The 17,126-nt window shown below is 39.1% G+C and overlaps 1 protein-coding gene across 1 annotated transcript in view; it reads left to right on the top strand.

Moving 5' to 3' along the window:
- Positions 1 to 10,912, top strand: part of MMP2 (matrix metallopeptidase 2) — a 36,043-nt gene extending 25,131 nt beyond the window's left edge. Inside the window, exons 10-13 of the mRNA XM_061344123.1 lie at positions 1,880 to 2,016; positions 3,773 to 3,932; positions 8,020 to 8,129; positions 9,920 to 10,912. Of these exons, the coding sequence (XP_061200107.1) occupies positions 1,880 to 2,016; positions 3,773 to 3,932; positions 8,020 to 8,129; positions 9,920 to 10,023 (511 nt within the window). The 3' untranslated portion in view covers positions 10,024 to 10,912. The remainder of the gene's footprint in view (positions 1 to 1,879; positions 2,017 to 3,772; positions 3,933 to 8,019; positions 8,130 to 9,919) is intronic.
- Positions 10,913 to 17,126: the final 6,214 nt, after the last annotated feature.

Genomic DNA, 17,126 nt, shown 5'->3' with positions numbered 1-17,126 from the left:
AAAAGACCCACTGATTGAGTCCCTTTAGATACCTGCTAATAATAATTATACTAATAATGGCAAATCCTGATTATGTTAAAATATAAAATACTTACTATAAAAAGGTATTAAATCTGTCTATAAAGATAGTATTAAAATTTAACCTGAATGACTTAAAACATTTCAACAAGCTTGAAGTGAAATGAGAAAGCCAAATAATTTATTTCACCATTCCTCAATAAGATGAGTAGCAATAAAAATACCTCCTGCCCGATTCAAAAGCAAAAGAAAATTCAGCTTTGACCAAGCTTCCCTTTCCACAAGAAAATCTCACCGTTTTAATAAGTCCCTTGAAATGTGTGCTTTAACAAAAGCCTGATGTTCAAGTATCCATTGGCTCTGGAGAGTTTAGAATGCATGTGGATAGTAATTATTAGTGCTGACTAAGCCATAAATCAAGTCCAAATCTGATTGAAATTCTGTAACTTGGACTTTCAAAGGAGATACTTCCATAAGTGCAGTGTTAGAAAGATTTGTTATCGGGGTTTCCATTTCATACTATACAGGATCTGTTTTTCTCTCTAAAGAGAGATGCATGAATAAAAATGTTACCTTTTACAGTGTCTAAATACTGTCAAAAGCAAGAGTAACTAAACACCTTATTCCTTGCCTCTTTTTAAAAATTAAAATTACGGTGAGTTATGCTCAGATATTTTTGTATGCTAAAAATACATATATGTATGCAAAATGAGAGTAAGTTAACATGTTACTATCTTAAATATTAGTATCATAAATCATATTAAAGAAATACGTATTTTTAATTAAAAGACAGAATGTGTTTCAAGATGTTTTATTTGTCCTATCTAGCTCTGTTTGCAATCAAACTTCACTGATAAAAATGCAGCAATTTAATAAATGAATTTAGAATCTCTCCTTCAAGTTTTAGGCAAAACCAAGATTCAGTTTCAGATGCTGTGTTTCTCAAGGTATAATTATTCTAGGTGGGAATAGGTAATGGCTATTTATATTTTGCAAAAAGTAAGATGCCAGTAGCACCTTGAGCTTCTGTAACACGGTAATGGTAAAAGCAGTTTGACCTGAGAATGTAATAGCTATAGCTTGGTGCAAGAGCTGCTGATTTTTCATTTTATCACCATGGCAAAAAATTTCATTCTGTTGAGGAAAAAAGTTGTTCCTTCTGCAGAGGAGGAAATAGCAGAACCATTTTTAACCAAAAGCCCTCAGTACAAAGCTCTGCCGTTTAAAGATAATTACAGCTTTTTAAAGCTTAAATCAAATGATGATTCTACTTACACATAAAATAGCTAATAAATTACCCTATGCATTTCTCTAATGAACTTTTTTAGTGCTAGCAGTTTCCTTTACAGCCAAGCTCACTTCCAAGCAATTTGATATACTGTCATTAAATTTGAACTTTTAGTCACTACAACAGTAATTGCAAGAGCAATTCATGGAATAGAAATCTCTGCTTTTCTCACTCATCCATCTGCTCCATACACAACAGCACGAGAGCTCTAACAGTTTAAACGCCTTGTAAAGGAGTTTAGTTTTATACTCAAAACACAGAATAAATTCTGCCCTGCTGCAAAAAGCAACAGAAACTCCAAAGCAACCAGTGCAATCAGTGCAAGCAATATCACCCACAGTCCAGGATGCAGCTTATTGTGCAGCTGGTTTAGCAACAGGCTTCCAAATGAATGATTTGCTTTTCAGTCACTGTAGGAAAACAGTTACAAATGTGTGTTGCTGCTAATGTGTGTGTGTGCACGTGTGTGTGCGTATATGCACGCTTACGCAGCCTTTGCCAGAAATGATGAAAACCAGATGTGCTGGTGAATTAGTTCGTTGTAAATCTCATACAATGTTCTGTTCTGCTCAGATTCATGTGGAGGACTGTAAATCCCCGAGGAAAACCCACAGGTCCTCTTCTTGTTGCTACATTCTGGCCTGATCTGCCAGAGAAAATCGATGCTGTCTACGAGGCCCCTCAGGATGAAAAAGCTGTCTTTTTTTCAGGTACTGGTTTTAAGTTTTAAAATGTAAGCAGCCATTTGCATAAATGTTGCATTCAAGCTCAGTTTCCTCCCAGCTGTAACTGAGCCAGGAAATGGCCTGCCTAACAGCAAGTATAGCCAGCAGGTATGGGTGACAGATGTCAAACATCCCATGCAGAGGATATTAGGACAAGGGCTGCATCTGAAAGACCGAAGAGCATTCAGCCTCCGTTACAACAAAGGGAACCTATAAGCATCAAAAAAGATACATTAAAAAATAAGCAAGACTAAACAAGAGTAATTATTTAAACCGAAAAGCAACCACAGCAGTTCTGCTTCATTAGTTACTGCTCATTAGTTTCCTCTAATTTCAAGCTATTATGTCTGTACATGTTGCTTGAGACGATCAGGTCTCCCTCTTCCCCCCGTGCCTTTCCTTCTATCCTTCTCTTTTGCCTACGACTAACTTCCACTCTGGCTTCCAAGTGTCTTCCTTGGTGGCTCATCACGCAGAGGATACATGCAGTCATGCTAGCTGCCTCCATGGGAGAAGAGGATAACAGGAAGCATTGCTCTGTCTATCATAAGCCACACATGGTTCCCCTGTACTGGCCAAATTAGCGGAGCTAGGAAACTGTTTTCAACATGAAGAACCAAGCCAGCAAAAACTGGGCTCCAACATCTACTAAAAACATGACTAAACACCTCCAATCATGTAAAAACCATATGGCTGATGCTGCTGTACATTTTCTGTACAGGATGGAAAAAAAGTAATGATAATCTAGTCCACATGTCTCAAAGGCCACTTGCTTTGGTTACATGGGGGAAGAGGAAGCTTAAAGTTTTATTTCAGGCGAGCCATACATAACTCTTGAAATATTGCATAAGCTATATATAATCCTGCTGCATCTAAATCTCTCTCCCTCTCTTTATAATTTCCAGGAAAATGTAACTAACCTGCTTTTAAAAAATATGAACTATTAAAGATTGTTTTGAAAGCTACATGTAGCCCAACTAACTTAAAACACTGACTACTGAGACCCACCCTTTGTTCCTGAATGCTGAGCTAGTAACTTCTCAGGAACTCAAATCCTACATGTTACACTTTTCTCATATTAACAGTTTACTTACTTTCCCACTAGCATAGAATCAAAGAAATGTTCTTTCATTAATGAATCTCTCCGTGGTTTTCAGTGAATCTAGTAAGGGTATATACTAAGTAAACTGTAATTCCATGTAAAGAACAGAATACTAGTACTTCTTCCATTAATACATATTTGGACAGACATGAGAAAATGTTGTATGACAAGAGATAACGGAAATAGGAATTCTGGGCAAAAACAATTTGCTCAATAAAAACAATCAACCAAATAAATGGAGGGTGAAAATGAACATCTGCATTCAACCTTCAGGTGCCCATGCCTCGTTTCAGACCATCTTCATTATACAAAAAATACTAATATTAACCATCTGTTTTAACATAACCCCAGCCATATTAAGACAGTGTCAGCCTCAAATATAAGGCAGCTAAGAAGGGAGAAAGCAAGAGCACACTGAGGTGATGTCTTTTTCTGAGAGGCATGCAACATTTCAGAGGCAAAAGCAGAAACTGTAGTCACCGTACACCTGTAATCTAGTGCTTCATAGGTGGTAAAATACTAGAAAGGCTGGTAGTACAGTTAGTGCAATAAAAAGTTGCATAGCAAAGCATAAAAGAAGAAATGCTCCTCTGTATCCAACTACTTAACAGTGTTTGGTTTCTTTTCTCTCCTGCTTAGGAAACGAGTACTGGGTTTATTCAGCCAGTAACTTGGATAGGGGTTATCCAAAGAAACTCACCAACCTGGGACTGCCCCCAGATGTGCAACGTGTTGATGCAGCTTTCAACTGGGGAAGAAACAAGAGGACATACATTTTTGCTGGAGACAGATACTGGAAGTAAGACCCATTGAAGTGGTGATGGTGGTGGTACACTGTTAGCCAAGCCTCATCTCTAGGGCTAAGTGCACACCAAGGTTCAGTAAACAGGAACCAAACAAAGGGAGGGCATCCTTGAAGAATACAAAATGAGGGCTGCCAGGGCAGAACTGAGCAGTGGCAAGTGAGCATGCTTAACCACAGAGCATGGCTAGGAAAGAACATTAACACAGCAGCAGAGAAGAAGCATGTGTTTGAGAAAACAGCTTGCAATGGAAGAGGATATCTGGGAGACCCTGTCAGGCTGCTCCTCACTAACAACCTACGCCTCAAGCCCTATGTACCAGCAAACTGCCCCTAGTGAGTGCCAGGCTCTTAAGAGGGGCAAGCTTGCCTACTGTCAGATTACAGCTGCTGGGAGAAAATTCTGACAGGAATTAAAAAATGGGCTGACCCCAAATCACTTCAAGCCAGACTGACCAGATTACCTTAGAAATTCTTTCAGTAAGCCATCAGCTTTGGAGGCACTGGATGTAAAAGAAACAGCAGTGTGACTAGCAGAGCATGCTGGGGATGACTGAAAACTCTTCAGCACCTGATATACCAGTCACTAACACATCTGCTGTACTAACAGAGTTGGCACTGAGGAGATCTGAACAAACCACAAGAAGCGAGTGTTAGCACTCTGGGAAAATCACATAATAGTTTGGGTTGGAAGAGACCTTAAAGACCATCTTGTTCCAACCCCCTCTGCTACATGCCTTCCCCTAGACCAGGTTGTTTCAAACCTCATCCAACCTGGCCTTGAACACTGACAGGGATGGGGCACCTACAACTTCTCCAGGCAACCTGTTCCAGTGTCTCACCATCTTCATAGTGGAGTAAAGGAGGAGAATCACCTCCCTTGACTTGCTGGTCATGCTCCTTTTGATGCAGCCCAGGACATGGTTGGGTTTCTGGGCTGCAAGCATAGACTGCTGGGTCACACTGAGCTTCTAGTAAACAAACAGCCCCAAATCTTTCTCCTCAAAGCTGCTCCAAATCCACCCTTAGCTCAGTCCAGTCATAGCTTTTATTCAGTTTGAGAGTCTCTACAATTTTTTGTGTTTACAGTACATGCTCAGGGAAGTTTTGTTGCAAAGAACATCACAAATGTGGTATTCCACAAATGCATGTAACTGTACTTGCATTAAGGTTTCTGTTTGAAAGACTGTATGACAAACAAAATATGACACAACATAAGGAACCAAACTCAGGTGACCTGCTACCATACTCTATTCAGGAAAGATCTTGGGCTCTTAGATTAGCAACAGATGTCTTTAAAATGTCTAATGCCATTACTGTGGAAGAAATAAATATCCTACCCTACACCTGATGAAAAGTCTACTAATTGTATTTAACAGAATTTCATTATTATAGCATCAGAAACACCCACCAGAAATCTAAAAGATTGGCCAAGCTATAAAGATTCCTCCTGAGAGATGCTCTATATAAAATATCAAAGGCGGTCTCAGTATAATTGAGTCCATTTTATGTGAACATTAATTTCACGTTATGATCAAACTGGATGAGTGTCTTTATTGTATCCTAATGGCTGTGGATTCCTGTAAGTAAATCCCTTTCACAATTGCCACTTCCTCATAACTTTCAATTACTTTGAGGACAGTACACTTCTCCATTATTTAAAGAGAAAAAAACCAAAAGGCTAAACTTAAAAAACTAGAGTATTATTCATTTTTTACTGTCATAATGGAGAGATCATTTTACACATTTGCAAGTAGTTCTAACACAGCCATTTGTAATACTTCATATTCCTATCAAAACCTACAGATTGTGAGTCAGCAAAGCTGCAGGTCTCCTCTGTACCAACTATTGTTTTGATTAACTGTATTCCAGGGCCCCCAACTAATTCATCAGTCTAATCACAGACAGTAATTCTATCAAAGTACCTTATCAACTGCAGTCACTGCAGAAAACATATTTTTAAGGAACCAAAATAAGCTTAAATGATTCCTATCTGTGTAAAGAAAAAAAGCAGTTGACAAATATTTCAGAAAAAAGTGCATCTCTGTTTAACACAGATGCTGTAACCTTAAAGTATGTTAGGTTTTATACAAGGACTCTGCCACATGGGAGCAAACAGTTATATACAATAGTCCTTCCTGTGCCATTATCACACTTGTTTTAAATGGATTTTTTGGAAGCTTTCTTCTCTCTCTCCTTCCAGCCACAAGCTATTTTAGTGTCATTATAACTAGATAGTTAAGCAAAGTTTTGTGAGAGAAAGGAAGAGAAGCTGGCTCAGATTCCACAGCTGAAGTTTTAAAGCTACACAGCAAGGTACAGTTCTGGTGTCCTCAACATAAAAAGGTCATGGAACTGTTGGAACAAGTCCAGAGAAGGGCCACGAGGATGATCAGGGGACTGGAGCACCTCCTGTATGAAGACAGGCTGAGAAAGTTGGGGCTGTTCAGCCTGGAGAACAGAAGGCTGCGTGGAGACCTCATAGCAGCCTTCCAGTATCTGAAGGGGGGCTATAGGGATGCTGGGGATGGACTCTTCATTAGGGACTGTAGTGACAGGACAAGGGGTAACAGGTTAGAACTTAAACAGAGGAAGTTTACACTGGATATAAGGAAGAAATTCTTTCCTGTTAGGGTGGTGAGGCACTGGAATGGGTTGTCCAGGGAGGCTGTGAATGATCCATCCCTGGCGGTGTTCAAGGTCAGATTGGACAGAGCCTTAGGTGAGATGGTTTAGTGTGAGGTGTCCCTGCCCATGGCAGGGGGGTTGAAACTTGATGATCTTAAGGTCCTTTCCAACCCTAACTATTCTGTGATTCTATGATTCTAAGGTACTAGATTTTCTTTAAATATCCTAGGAAAAATAGCAAGTAATTTAAATTAATCATTTGAATTTATTTTGGCCAACCTACTGCTCATTAGTATTGACGTAACTTTGGATAGAATCCAGGTCTATACAGAAATGAGGGAAAGGTAACCCAAGATACATACAGATATGGATAAATAGAAATAAAGAACATAAACCCTCCCTCCAGTACTAGTGAAAGATGACCTCTTTGAAGCCCATTGCTCCTGAAGAGGTACCGCTAGGGTGTCTGAGGCCTCATATGCATTGGAAGCCTGTTTCAAACTATATTCCATGTCACTGCTTCACAGGACATCTCCATTTCTGTTCAGCACTGACTCCCATCTATGGATCAGATAAATGGGGAAAACAGGCCACAGTCTTCCACCTTCTTTCCTTTCAAGCACGTTGCATGTCTGGGACATTTATTTCCTATATATGGAAAGGGAGATCCAAGATTATTTGGATGTGGGAGTGCAAAACTGGCTTTTGCACAAATCTATGTTTGCATTCTACAGTGGAAATCACACTGGAGTAGATGAGTAAATGAAACAACTCATGATCTGCAGATCAGGACTCACTCCTGAATGGCACTGCAGACTAGATCCAACTTCCGTGTTAGGTGTATTTATGTCAGCTGAGTTTTCCTCTTGAAAGCATAGAGTGTGAAAGCCATTGTGGTTTTTGGTTCCTCCTCAATCAGAAAAACAACTATTTTTAACTTGGCACTTACCTGTTCATCATCAGAGACAGAGACTGTATGAAAATCATACAGGTTTTTAATGAGATGTTAGGGAAAGCAATAAGTAATTTAATAGCATTCCATCAATTACATGGACTACAAGAATATTTCAAATACAATTTTGAAAAGGTAGCCATTTCACATTAAAATCTGCTATCTTCAGATGTTGGCAGCTGCCAGAAAAAAAGTTACCTTTCCTAGAATTATGTCTGGAATTTTAAAGCCACATTTCTGAAAAGGGTTTTGCTTAGAAAATGTGTTTTCTATTCAGCAAGAATTGCATTTCCAAAACGAAAAACTTAAAATTTGATGGTGTTTCAAAGGAGTTAGGAATAATTATAATGCAATTATAATGAAATAGAAAATGTTACAATCTTAGTTATTATATTTCTATTTGATTGTTATATATAGTCACATTTGCTGAGGACTCCCTGAAAAATTATGTTAAAATTTAACATTAATTACAGACTCATAATGCAGTGATATAATTTTCTTTAGGTACAATGAAGAAAAGAAGAAAATGGAGCTTGCATCCCCTAAATTCATTGCAGACTCTTGGAATGGCATTCCAGATAACCTTGATGCTGTCCTGGGTCTTGGTGACAGTGGTAAGCTGTAATTCTGATTCAAGTCACTAAGAAGCTGTTATTCATCTGCTGTGAAACTTACTGGAGAATTCAATTTCTTACTAAGCAGAAACCAAATGGAGCCAAATTCCCATTCAGCTTTTCAAACTATTGGTTCAAATAAACTTTTATTGTCTCTATTTTCCTATTAAACACCAATTGATAAATACCCTACTAATCACAGTTTAGACTTTTTAAAAGGGAAACATTATGGGATGTCTTTGGTTCAGCTAGAATAGAGTTTCGGGTTTTTTTCGTAATAGTAGCTGGTACAGTGCTGTGCTTTGGATTTAGTATGAGAATAATGCTGATAAGACACTGATGTTTTAGATGTTACTCAGTAGTGTCTACCCTAATCAAGGACCTCTTAGTCTGTCATGATCTGCCAGTAAGGAAGGGCATGAAAAGCTGTGACAAAGCAGAGACATGATGCCTGACCAAAGTGGTATTCCATTCCACAGCACACCATGCCTACTATAGAAAGTGGGGAGTGTTGGCTGGAAGGGATTCAATCGCTGCTCAGGGACAGGCTGGGCATTGGTCAGTGGGTGGTGTGCAGTTGTACTGTGCATCACTTGGGTGTCTTAGGGTTTATTCATCTCCCCTTTTACCTATTGATATTATTATACTTTATTTCAATTGTCAAACTGTTCTTCTCTCAACCCATGGGGGTGTTTACCCTTTTCCAATTCTCCTCCCCACTTCATTAGGGAGGGTGTGTGTGTAAGTACCAGTAACCAAGCAGCTGCATGGTACTTAGCTGCTGGCTGGTTCTGTTTAGCACCACAACAAGGGAGTATGACCTTTTTTGAATGTTTTTATCAAGCAAATATGATAATTTCCTTTTTCATTTAAGGGAAGGTCATTTGATTTCAATCTGCTACTACTCTTCATAATTTACTCACTTAGACTTAAAAAAAAAAAAAAAAGGTATGTCTTACATGTTTTGAAGCATCTTACTGTTTTCCTTTGCTATGCTGTACCGATCTAGAAATCTGCTGCATAAATGTAGGCTGATGATGCAGGAAAGTAAAACCTGATGCAGTCACTTTTATGTCAACATGTTCCAAAGGCTCAGACCTGGATTCGTGCTGACTTTCCAATCTGGGCATGGGGACAATTAGCACTGTAGAGAACTCTCTTTCTAATGTAGTTTGAAACAGAGAGTAAAGTGACTCCTGCCACCCAGGATGTCCTAACACCAGAAGGCATGATCAGACCAGTCCATATGGCTTGGAAATTTCCTGGCAGCTCAGTACCAGCATGCACTCATAGCGCTATTTCAGGATCTTTCTGCTCTAGCACAGCCAGAACTCAAGTATGATAATCTCCTTGATTATCATAAATGGGTTGTATTTTGCTCTTTTTTTTTTTTTTTCCCTCCTATCAACTGCAGCTGAGATCCTGGCCCATGGTTTTAAGTGGCCTTCTATGCTGCACAGATATGCATAAATGTCTGGAAGCACCACTGATATCACGAGTCTCAACTCAATTACATTTTCAACATTTATTTTGCCAGCAAACACTTCTTCCCATAAAATTCTGACTCACAAAATGGTGACCTGGCTTCAGGCTCCAATTGAACAAGACCTGTCTTCTCCAGAGTGGAAACTTTTATTTGTTTTTAAAATAAATCTTTTTTATTGTGTACCAATACTTTGGAAAATAAGTTTTCCAGTACATTGAGCTTCATGAAGGCAAATAGACAAAAGGCTTTGATCAAAAATTATGTGCTCTATAATCTGAATATACTTTTTCATTTACCTTCACAGGATACACCTACTTTTTCAAAGATCAGTACTATCTACAAATGGAAGACAAGAGTTTGAAGATTGTTAAAATTGGCAAGATAAATTCTGACTGGTTGGGTTGCTGAACTGTATGAGCTATTAATAACCATTTTATTTACTTTTTTGTTATATGCCTTATCTGTAATTAGAAATAGATCTGAATGCTAAATACTGGACCAGTCTGGTACTGGCACCTAAACATTAAGTACCAGTACTGTACACATCAGAAGTATTTGCCTCCTCAGTATACAAAAGATGTTTACGTCTATATTCTGGTACAATTTTTCATTCATAGTAATGCTAGTAACAGAATATCAATCATTCTTTATTCCCTGGATGCTTAAACAAAGCACTGAAGCCATTGGAGACTGGATCATGCCCCTGTGTTATACATATCCCAATATAGGCTCAAATTAGATGTACCAGCAGTGCACTTTGATTATTTTTTTTTAATACAACTCTGTTATAAATAGATGGTTTGTCTTGATGTTTTTCACCCTCTTGAGAGTTTGATCATGACTTCCATTTATTTACATAATAATACAGAAAGACTGTCAAAGGCACAGGTTGCCTTAGGATTTGATTTGTGTTGATGATGCATGATGGAATCATGGCAAGAAACTGTAAAAAGTATTGTTTTAAAGTACTTTTTATTTTAATATCTTAGTTAAATTTAGCAATTTGCTTCATGCACTTTGTTACTACTATATAATTTGTTTATACGGATGGAATGACTCAGATTTTTTAAGTCAATGTGTTATACGTACTAATCATGTATTATTGTTTAACTTGTTTTATGTTTCTATTCTTTATAATGGGGATTGTTTGGTTAGGTTTTCTGCTTATGCACTGGGCAACAGAAAATATTCTTTTCACAATGTAATGCAATGTTTCTCATTAAAATATAAACCAGAAAAGAATGTCCCACATATGAAGTGCTAATGATACAAATGAAGTCAAATTACACTGTCAACACTTCTAATGGCCAGGCTTCCTTGTAGCACTTCAAATTAGAAATTCAGTAGCACGTTACAGTGAAATACCTGTCAAAGGAAAGACAATATTACTCCAGTATATAACTGCTTACTGGATTTATTTTGCTTTGTCTTCTCCATTCTAAGATGTAACTGTAGCAATTTACATTAAACAGATGATATGGTCCCATGCTCCACAAAGCCCACTGCCTTCTCACACCAATTTACACACCTGTTTCTTATCCATGCTCTTTCTCCTTACCAGCCAGCTACTTCACCACAACTCAGCCAGGAAGCGTCAACATAGACATGGTATATTTATCCTACGCAGATTGTAAGCTTGAGAAAAACAGATGTAAAACCTCACCCCTGCCCAAGTAATCAGACACCATTTGGCCAAGGATCTTATCCAGCTCCATGCACATGAAATGCTTTGTGAGACACTGCACTACATCACCCAAATGGTTAAACCAGATCCTTCTTAACACACCTCTTACAATGAGTCCATGACTCATAGAACTGGCTAGTAACCCACTAATACCTGAGTCAGTGATCAGTTGGTTTCTTTTCATGCTGACATAAAGTGCTTTCTTGTTCTAAGCAGTGGTTTTTACTATGGTATCTGAAATGATACCACTTCTAAAGTGGCTGTATGGCCAAACCATTTTTCCATTGCACACTATCCAGACACAGTGGCCATTCTGGGAAGCTATTGATTACTACATACAATTCTCACCTAGATGTACAGTCCTATTTTCACCTATGCCAAAAGAAAAGGTGGCTCATCTCCTTCTCAGCATGCTCATTCTCTACAGAAACCATTAACCACCTTTCCACTTAGTCCTGCACCAGTGTCAACAAAACAAGGCACAAAACAAAGTAGGTGTAATTGCAAAATGTCACTGCTGCAATTTCTACATAAAACTGGCAACCTTCTCAGGATTGCAGGATCTAGTGAGCCATTGCAAGGACGTATGGTCTGTCCTGACCATAAACATCTTCCTATGCTACTGTTGAAAATATTCTGTAGCTTTAATGACTGTCAGGAGTTCCTTTTGAGTTTTGCAATAATTCCTCCCTAGAGAATTTAAGCTCTGTTTTAAGCATCCTCAGTAACCATTCCCTGAAGACTTTTTATGTTCTTGAGTCAATGCTGCCCCAAGCCATGCAGTCTAGCATCTGTATTTCATATGGAAGAGGTTTCAAAAACAGATATACTGGAGGAACATTTGCAATAGGCCTTTTCAGCTCTGAACTCCCAAAATCACATTTCTACTAATGACTGGAATAGTTTCTTTTTTTCTACAATTTATGTATGTGTTTTGCAACACTGGCAAATCTACCAGCTTACTTTCTGTCATAGTAAGACTGTAATCCCACAAAACTCTGCACATCTGGTGGGTTTAAGGAGTTCTGCTCAGGTTCTTGTTTTGTTCTTGCCCATGTAAATCCAATGATTACATCACTGGCAGAAAAACAGAAATAAATTTTCTATCCTTAAACCAACTCACACTTCCATGGGTTCAGTTTCAGACTGGCAACCTTAAACTTATCATAGGCCATTTGTAAACACCTGCTCATGCTCATGAACTGTAACACTTGCAGGTTATTACACACATATATCAGACAAGCTGAAGAATACTGACCCTTCTCAGTAGCCTTTCACATTTGACCTGTGAAATGCCAGGAGACACAAATGTAGCCTGAAAAGATCTTTGGTTCTAATTCCACTTGCTGATACCCTCTCTTAAAATCTCACTGTTGGAACATAGAAATAACCCTCTCCATCTCCAGGATATCAGCTAAACATGGTAATTGAGGAGAAGCTTTGAAGTTATTTCAATGCATCTTCTGCAGTTAAGGATGCCTTTCTTTTTCCTATGGGCAAAACTGAAGAAATTGTACACTTTCTCAGTTATTTCGTACCTCTTCTTTCCTGTTTGCAATGAGTTAACCGTAAGATGGAAGGTCTTTCCCTGAGCAGCATTGCAGCTCTGCCTGTACCTGGCCACGTCCCATGCTAATTGGTCCCACTGACTTGCTTCCCTGTTTGACTTTGAACCTGCCTCAACACTGTGGACTTGTCTGGTGACCCCTGGACTCTCGGCTGAAGCAGATTACTCTCCCCACATCTGCTCTTTTCACCTCTCTTGGGCACAGTGAAACTGCACCTGGTCAGCAAGGCCACTGCCCTTGCCTTTCCTGCTTGGAATATGCTTCTCCTAAGATATTTTCATAAGTGAATCAAGACTTTTACCTACCATCTCTACAGAGGAAGAAACAAAGGCCAAAAGTGTAAGTCTTCATTTCAAAGCCATATAAAACCCATCATAAACCTCTATCAAGTCTTTACCTAAGTTGTTCTACAGTTTTATTAAATTTAAGTCAGATTCACTTGGGACTTTTGGGGTTCAGGGTAGAGTTGCACAAGGGCTTGTTGCAACATGGATAGACCTCATACACTTGCTCCTTGAGCGGAAGGACATTTTCTACCAGTTCAGAGCAGGACAGCCTCTATACACTCAGCAGGGCAGCTCCAACCCAACAGAGTAAAGGGCAGTGGTTTAGTAACCTCTATGCCACAATACATAGAAGGCAGCCAAGGCTATAATGAAATGCCATAGTTTAAATACTTAATAGACACAGCAGTCTGAACTGTGAATCATGCTTAACAGTTTGTGTCTCACTAACACTCTGTATTTGTTAAAAACACATTTTCTTCCTGCTATTCTGTCATGAATTTACAAAGCAGCAGCTACCCATAAATTCAAACAATTGACTGTAACTGTGCTGCTCTTTAGATCAGGAGGAAGTAGGTCCTTTGGGCACATTTGGGACAAGTAATTTCTATTTACAAATTCAGACATCCACATTTTTAGCAGCAAAGGCTGCTTTTGGAAAAGATAAAGCCAACAAATGAGGAGGAATTGGGCTCTATGGGATCACTGCAAATGCACAGATTTACATCTGCAAGGGGAAAGAGACTTGTTCCAGACCAGTTATGTAAAATGCTCATAAGTACTAAGGTATTTCAATGTAAGGAACTGTAGCAAGGACAAAACCATAAAACCAGAACAAACCCTCCAAAACAACAGAACCCACATTTCCAAGACTGTCAGGCAGAAATGGAAGTATCTCAAAAGCTCCCATCAAGGTTTCTGCATACCAAACCTGTCAGTCACAAAATGGCATCTTCAGGTATATTGTCCAGTTGCAAGATTTAAACTTGCACACAGACAGCCATGATTTCACACACAACTAGCCAGGAAGCTGAGTGCATGGCCTCCCCCACCCTGACTACAACAGCAAGTCTTTACCCACAGAAATAAAATTTTCCAAGTATGTGATACTCCATACAAACAAGACAATTCAAAAACATTCATCTGTTCCTCTAATTTTAAAATGTTTTTAAATAAGATCTCCGATTAGTCTTCTCTTAATTAAGACAAATATTAAGAAACCTGTTATTATCTCAGAACTCTTTAATCTAACAGAGAAAGACACAGCATGAATCATTGCCTAGAAAATAACAGGATCTGAAAAAAAATAAACCACCTTTATTAGTGGTAAAAACAATAAACCTATGTACCATGCTACCAAAATAAGTAAGAGGCAGTTTTTTTTCTTTTGGTGGTTTTGTTTGTTTTAGGGTTTCTTATGTCTTCAGATCAAGACTCCATTCCTATTTGGAGGATATCTTTCAGTCATACGTACTATCTGTGGTGTTAATACAGCATATTTGAGAAAAATAATCTGGCCTGGAGCATGTGGGAATTAGATTAAGCGAACCAATGGCCTCTTCCAGCCTTGAGCTGCTTTAGGATATGAAATTAATTTATATAATTTTAAGAAGTATATACAACAGCTTTTTAACATTATGTATTAAATATATGACTGCATGTGTACACGCATACACACACACAGAGAAGTAATTCCTGGTTTTATTACACTGTCTTATTTAATATTAAGGATTTACTATGACTGTTAGAGTATTTCAGTTTCAAGTGATCTACAACAATCATCTAGTCCAATTGCCTGAATACTAATCAACCTTACCCTGCTTAGCACATCACACCAGTTTTCCCTTCTCCATAAAATACACCACATTTTGATCAAAGGACAATACAGCAAGATAAAAGTACAAGTATTCAATCTGCACAGGTGTAGTTCCTTGGTAGCACCAGTGGAGATAACAGTATAAGTAGTTTATTAGTTTTATTGCTTTGACAATAAGCAACTTCTCCACACACTGAGTGACCATTCAACAAGTCACAGCAGCTTCTACTCACATCACTGGGCTGGTTAGCCTAACCGGCTCTGGAGGGCAGTATCCACACTGCCCACTGATAAAATATCTGGATCACTTTCACCTCCTCTTGCAAATTCCCAAAGTCCCAGTATACTTCTAAAGTTCAGCTTCACCCAGCTTTACCATGTGCATGCTCAGACTCTACAAGCAACAAGCCACTCGGAAAAATGAAGGTAAGAATGAAAGGCCTTGCGTCAGTACAGGTCTGCATTACCCTTGCTAACCCTGCTGCAAACTGCACAGTGAGCCAGAGGGTGACCAAACAGAAAACCGTTGAGCTTTCAGCTGTTGCTGCCCAGTGCTTTCCTCTGGGACTTCTCAGAACTACTCCCGAATGACTAACTCACTTCGCTGTTAAGAATTTTCTAGCATTGCCAAAATAAACTCAAAATTGTAAGAGGATAATTGTTTTAATTTAGATTAGGCTGGAGGCTGGCAATTTGTCCCTAGAGTTATTTGGAGGTGGTCTCCCCTTCCTCTTTTAGGAACTGGCAATATTAAATATCCAAGTGGGCTTGTTTTTTGTGTCTTTAACCACTGCTTTAACCTTGGACTGCTTCATAGCTTTAGTCTGTCTTTCCTCTGCCTATTACAGCAGCGCTAATACTGCTGCCAAAAAGGCTGAAGCTAGAAAGCAGCTTCACATTCTGCAGCTAGGAGCCAGACAACTCTGCTGCACAAAGTTTCTAATCATCACTAGCCAAGGAATTAGGAAATTCAGCCACAGGTCTCCCATCCAGCGTCACATCATACAGTTAGTTAAACCATGGAGACGTCATTTCTTCTGTGGTTGCACTTATAATAGAGAGTTCTGGCTACTGTCTCTCTCCATTGCTCTCCTTTTCCAGTCCTTTGATTTGAATTACATGGAATCCCACCACAGCATAGCTCACTGCCATGGGATGGCAGCTGACTACCCTATTAGGCAAACCAAGTTGAAGCAATTCACTGAGGGGCAAGACTTACATGCAGAAGGAAGATAATCAGTCTGCTTTCTGTGGTCAATGCTCTAACTGAACCCAGTTGAACCCAGTCTTCTAAAAGGAGAGAATGATTTCTCATTATTTGAAGTCTTGCAAGGCTCATTTCATTCTTGCATTTTCATGCTTCTTTTTTTCCATTAAGAAACATGTACTTTTCAAGGCCACTGACAGTTCTCTTGTTCAACAGCTTAAAAGAATGAAGTAAGAGGACCTACCCGTAAAATCCATTTTCTGTTGTTTCCTGCATGGTCAAGGAAGCTTCTATTTATGCCCTTTTAAAATCCTCATTTGTAGGACTCTCTTCTTTGTGAATAAAGTTATTCATCCATTCTTGTATTTAGATGCCTTCTTACATAGTACTGTGTAGCACTGTCTCAGTCCTCAATCCTGTCATTTATATCACTGATTACGCACGATTATGGCTTGATTCTATGCTACAATAGGTAAATTCCAGTTCCTCTCACTTTCATGTAGTATTTTTGAATCTAAGAACTCAAGATCGGAGCATCCCGACACGTAGGAAGCCAAGGAAGAGGGTCACGAGACCTGCGTGGCTAAATAGGGAATTGCTCGGTATGCTCAAGTGGAAGAGGAGAGTTTACAGGTCATGGAAAGAAGGGCTGGCCACTTGGGAAGAATATAAGGCTGCTGCTAGAGGATGTAGGAAAGCTGCTAGGATGACTAAGGCCTCCTTGGAATTAAAGCTGGCGAGAGGGGTCAAGGACAGCAGAAAGAGCTTTTTCAAATACATGGCAGGTAAAACTAACACCAGAGGCAATGTAGGCCCGCTGATGAACGGGACGGGTGCCCTGGTGACAGAAGATACAGAGATGGCAGAGTTACTGAATGACTTCTTTGTCTCTGTCTACTCTGCCGGAGGCAGTCCTGAAGAGCCCTGTACCGCTGAGACCCCGGATGAAGAT

The sequence above is a fragment of the Neopsephotus bourkii genome, unplaced genomic scaffold (genome assembly GCF_033783945.1).
Source record: "Neopsephotus bourkii isolate Nb327-2 ecotype Australia unplaced genomic scaffold, CSIRO-AGI_Nbou_v1 NB_1863, whole genome shotgun sequence".
NCBI classification, from domain to species: Eukaryota; Metazoa; Chordata; class Aves; order Psittaciformes; family Psittacidae; genus Neopsephotus; species Neopsephotus bourkii.
Note: the sequence above shows the minus strand (reverse complement) of the source record. Positions and strands in the feature narration are given on the sequence as shown.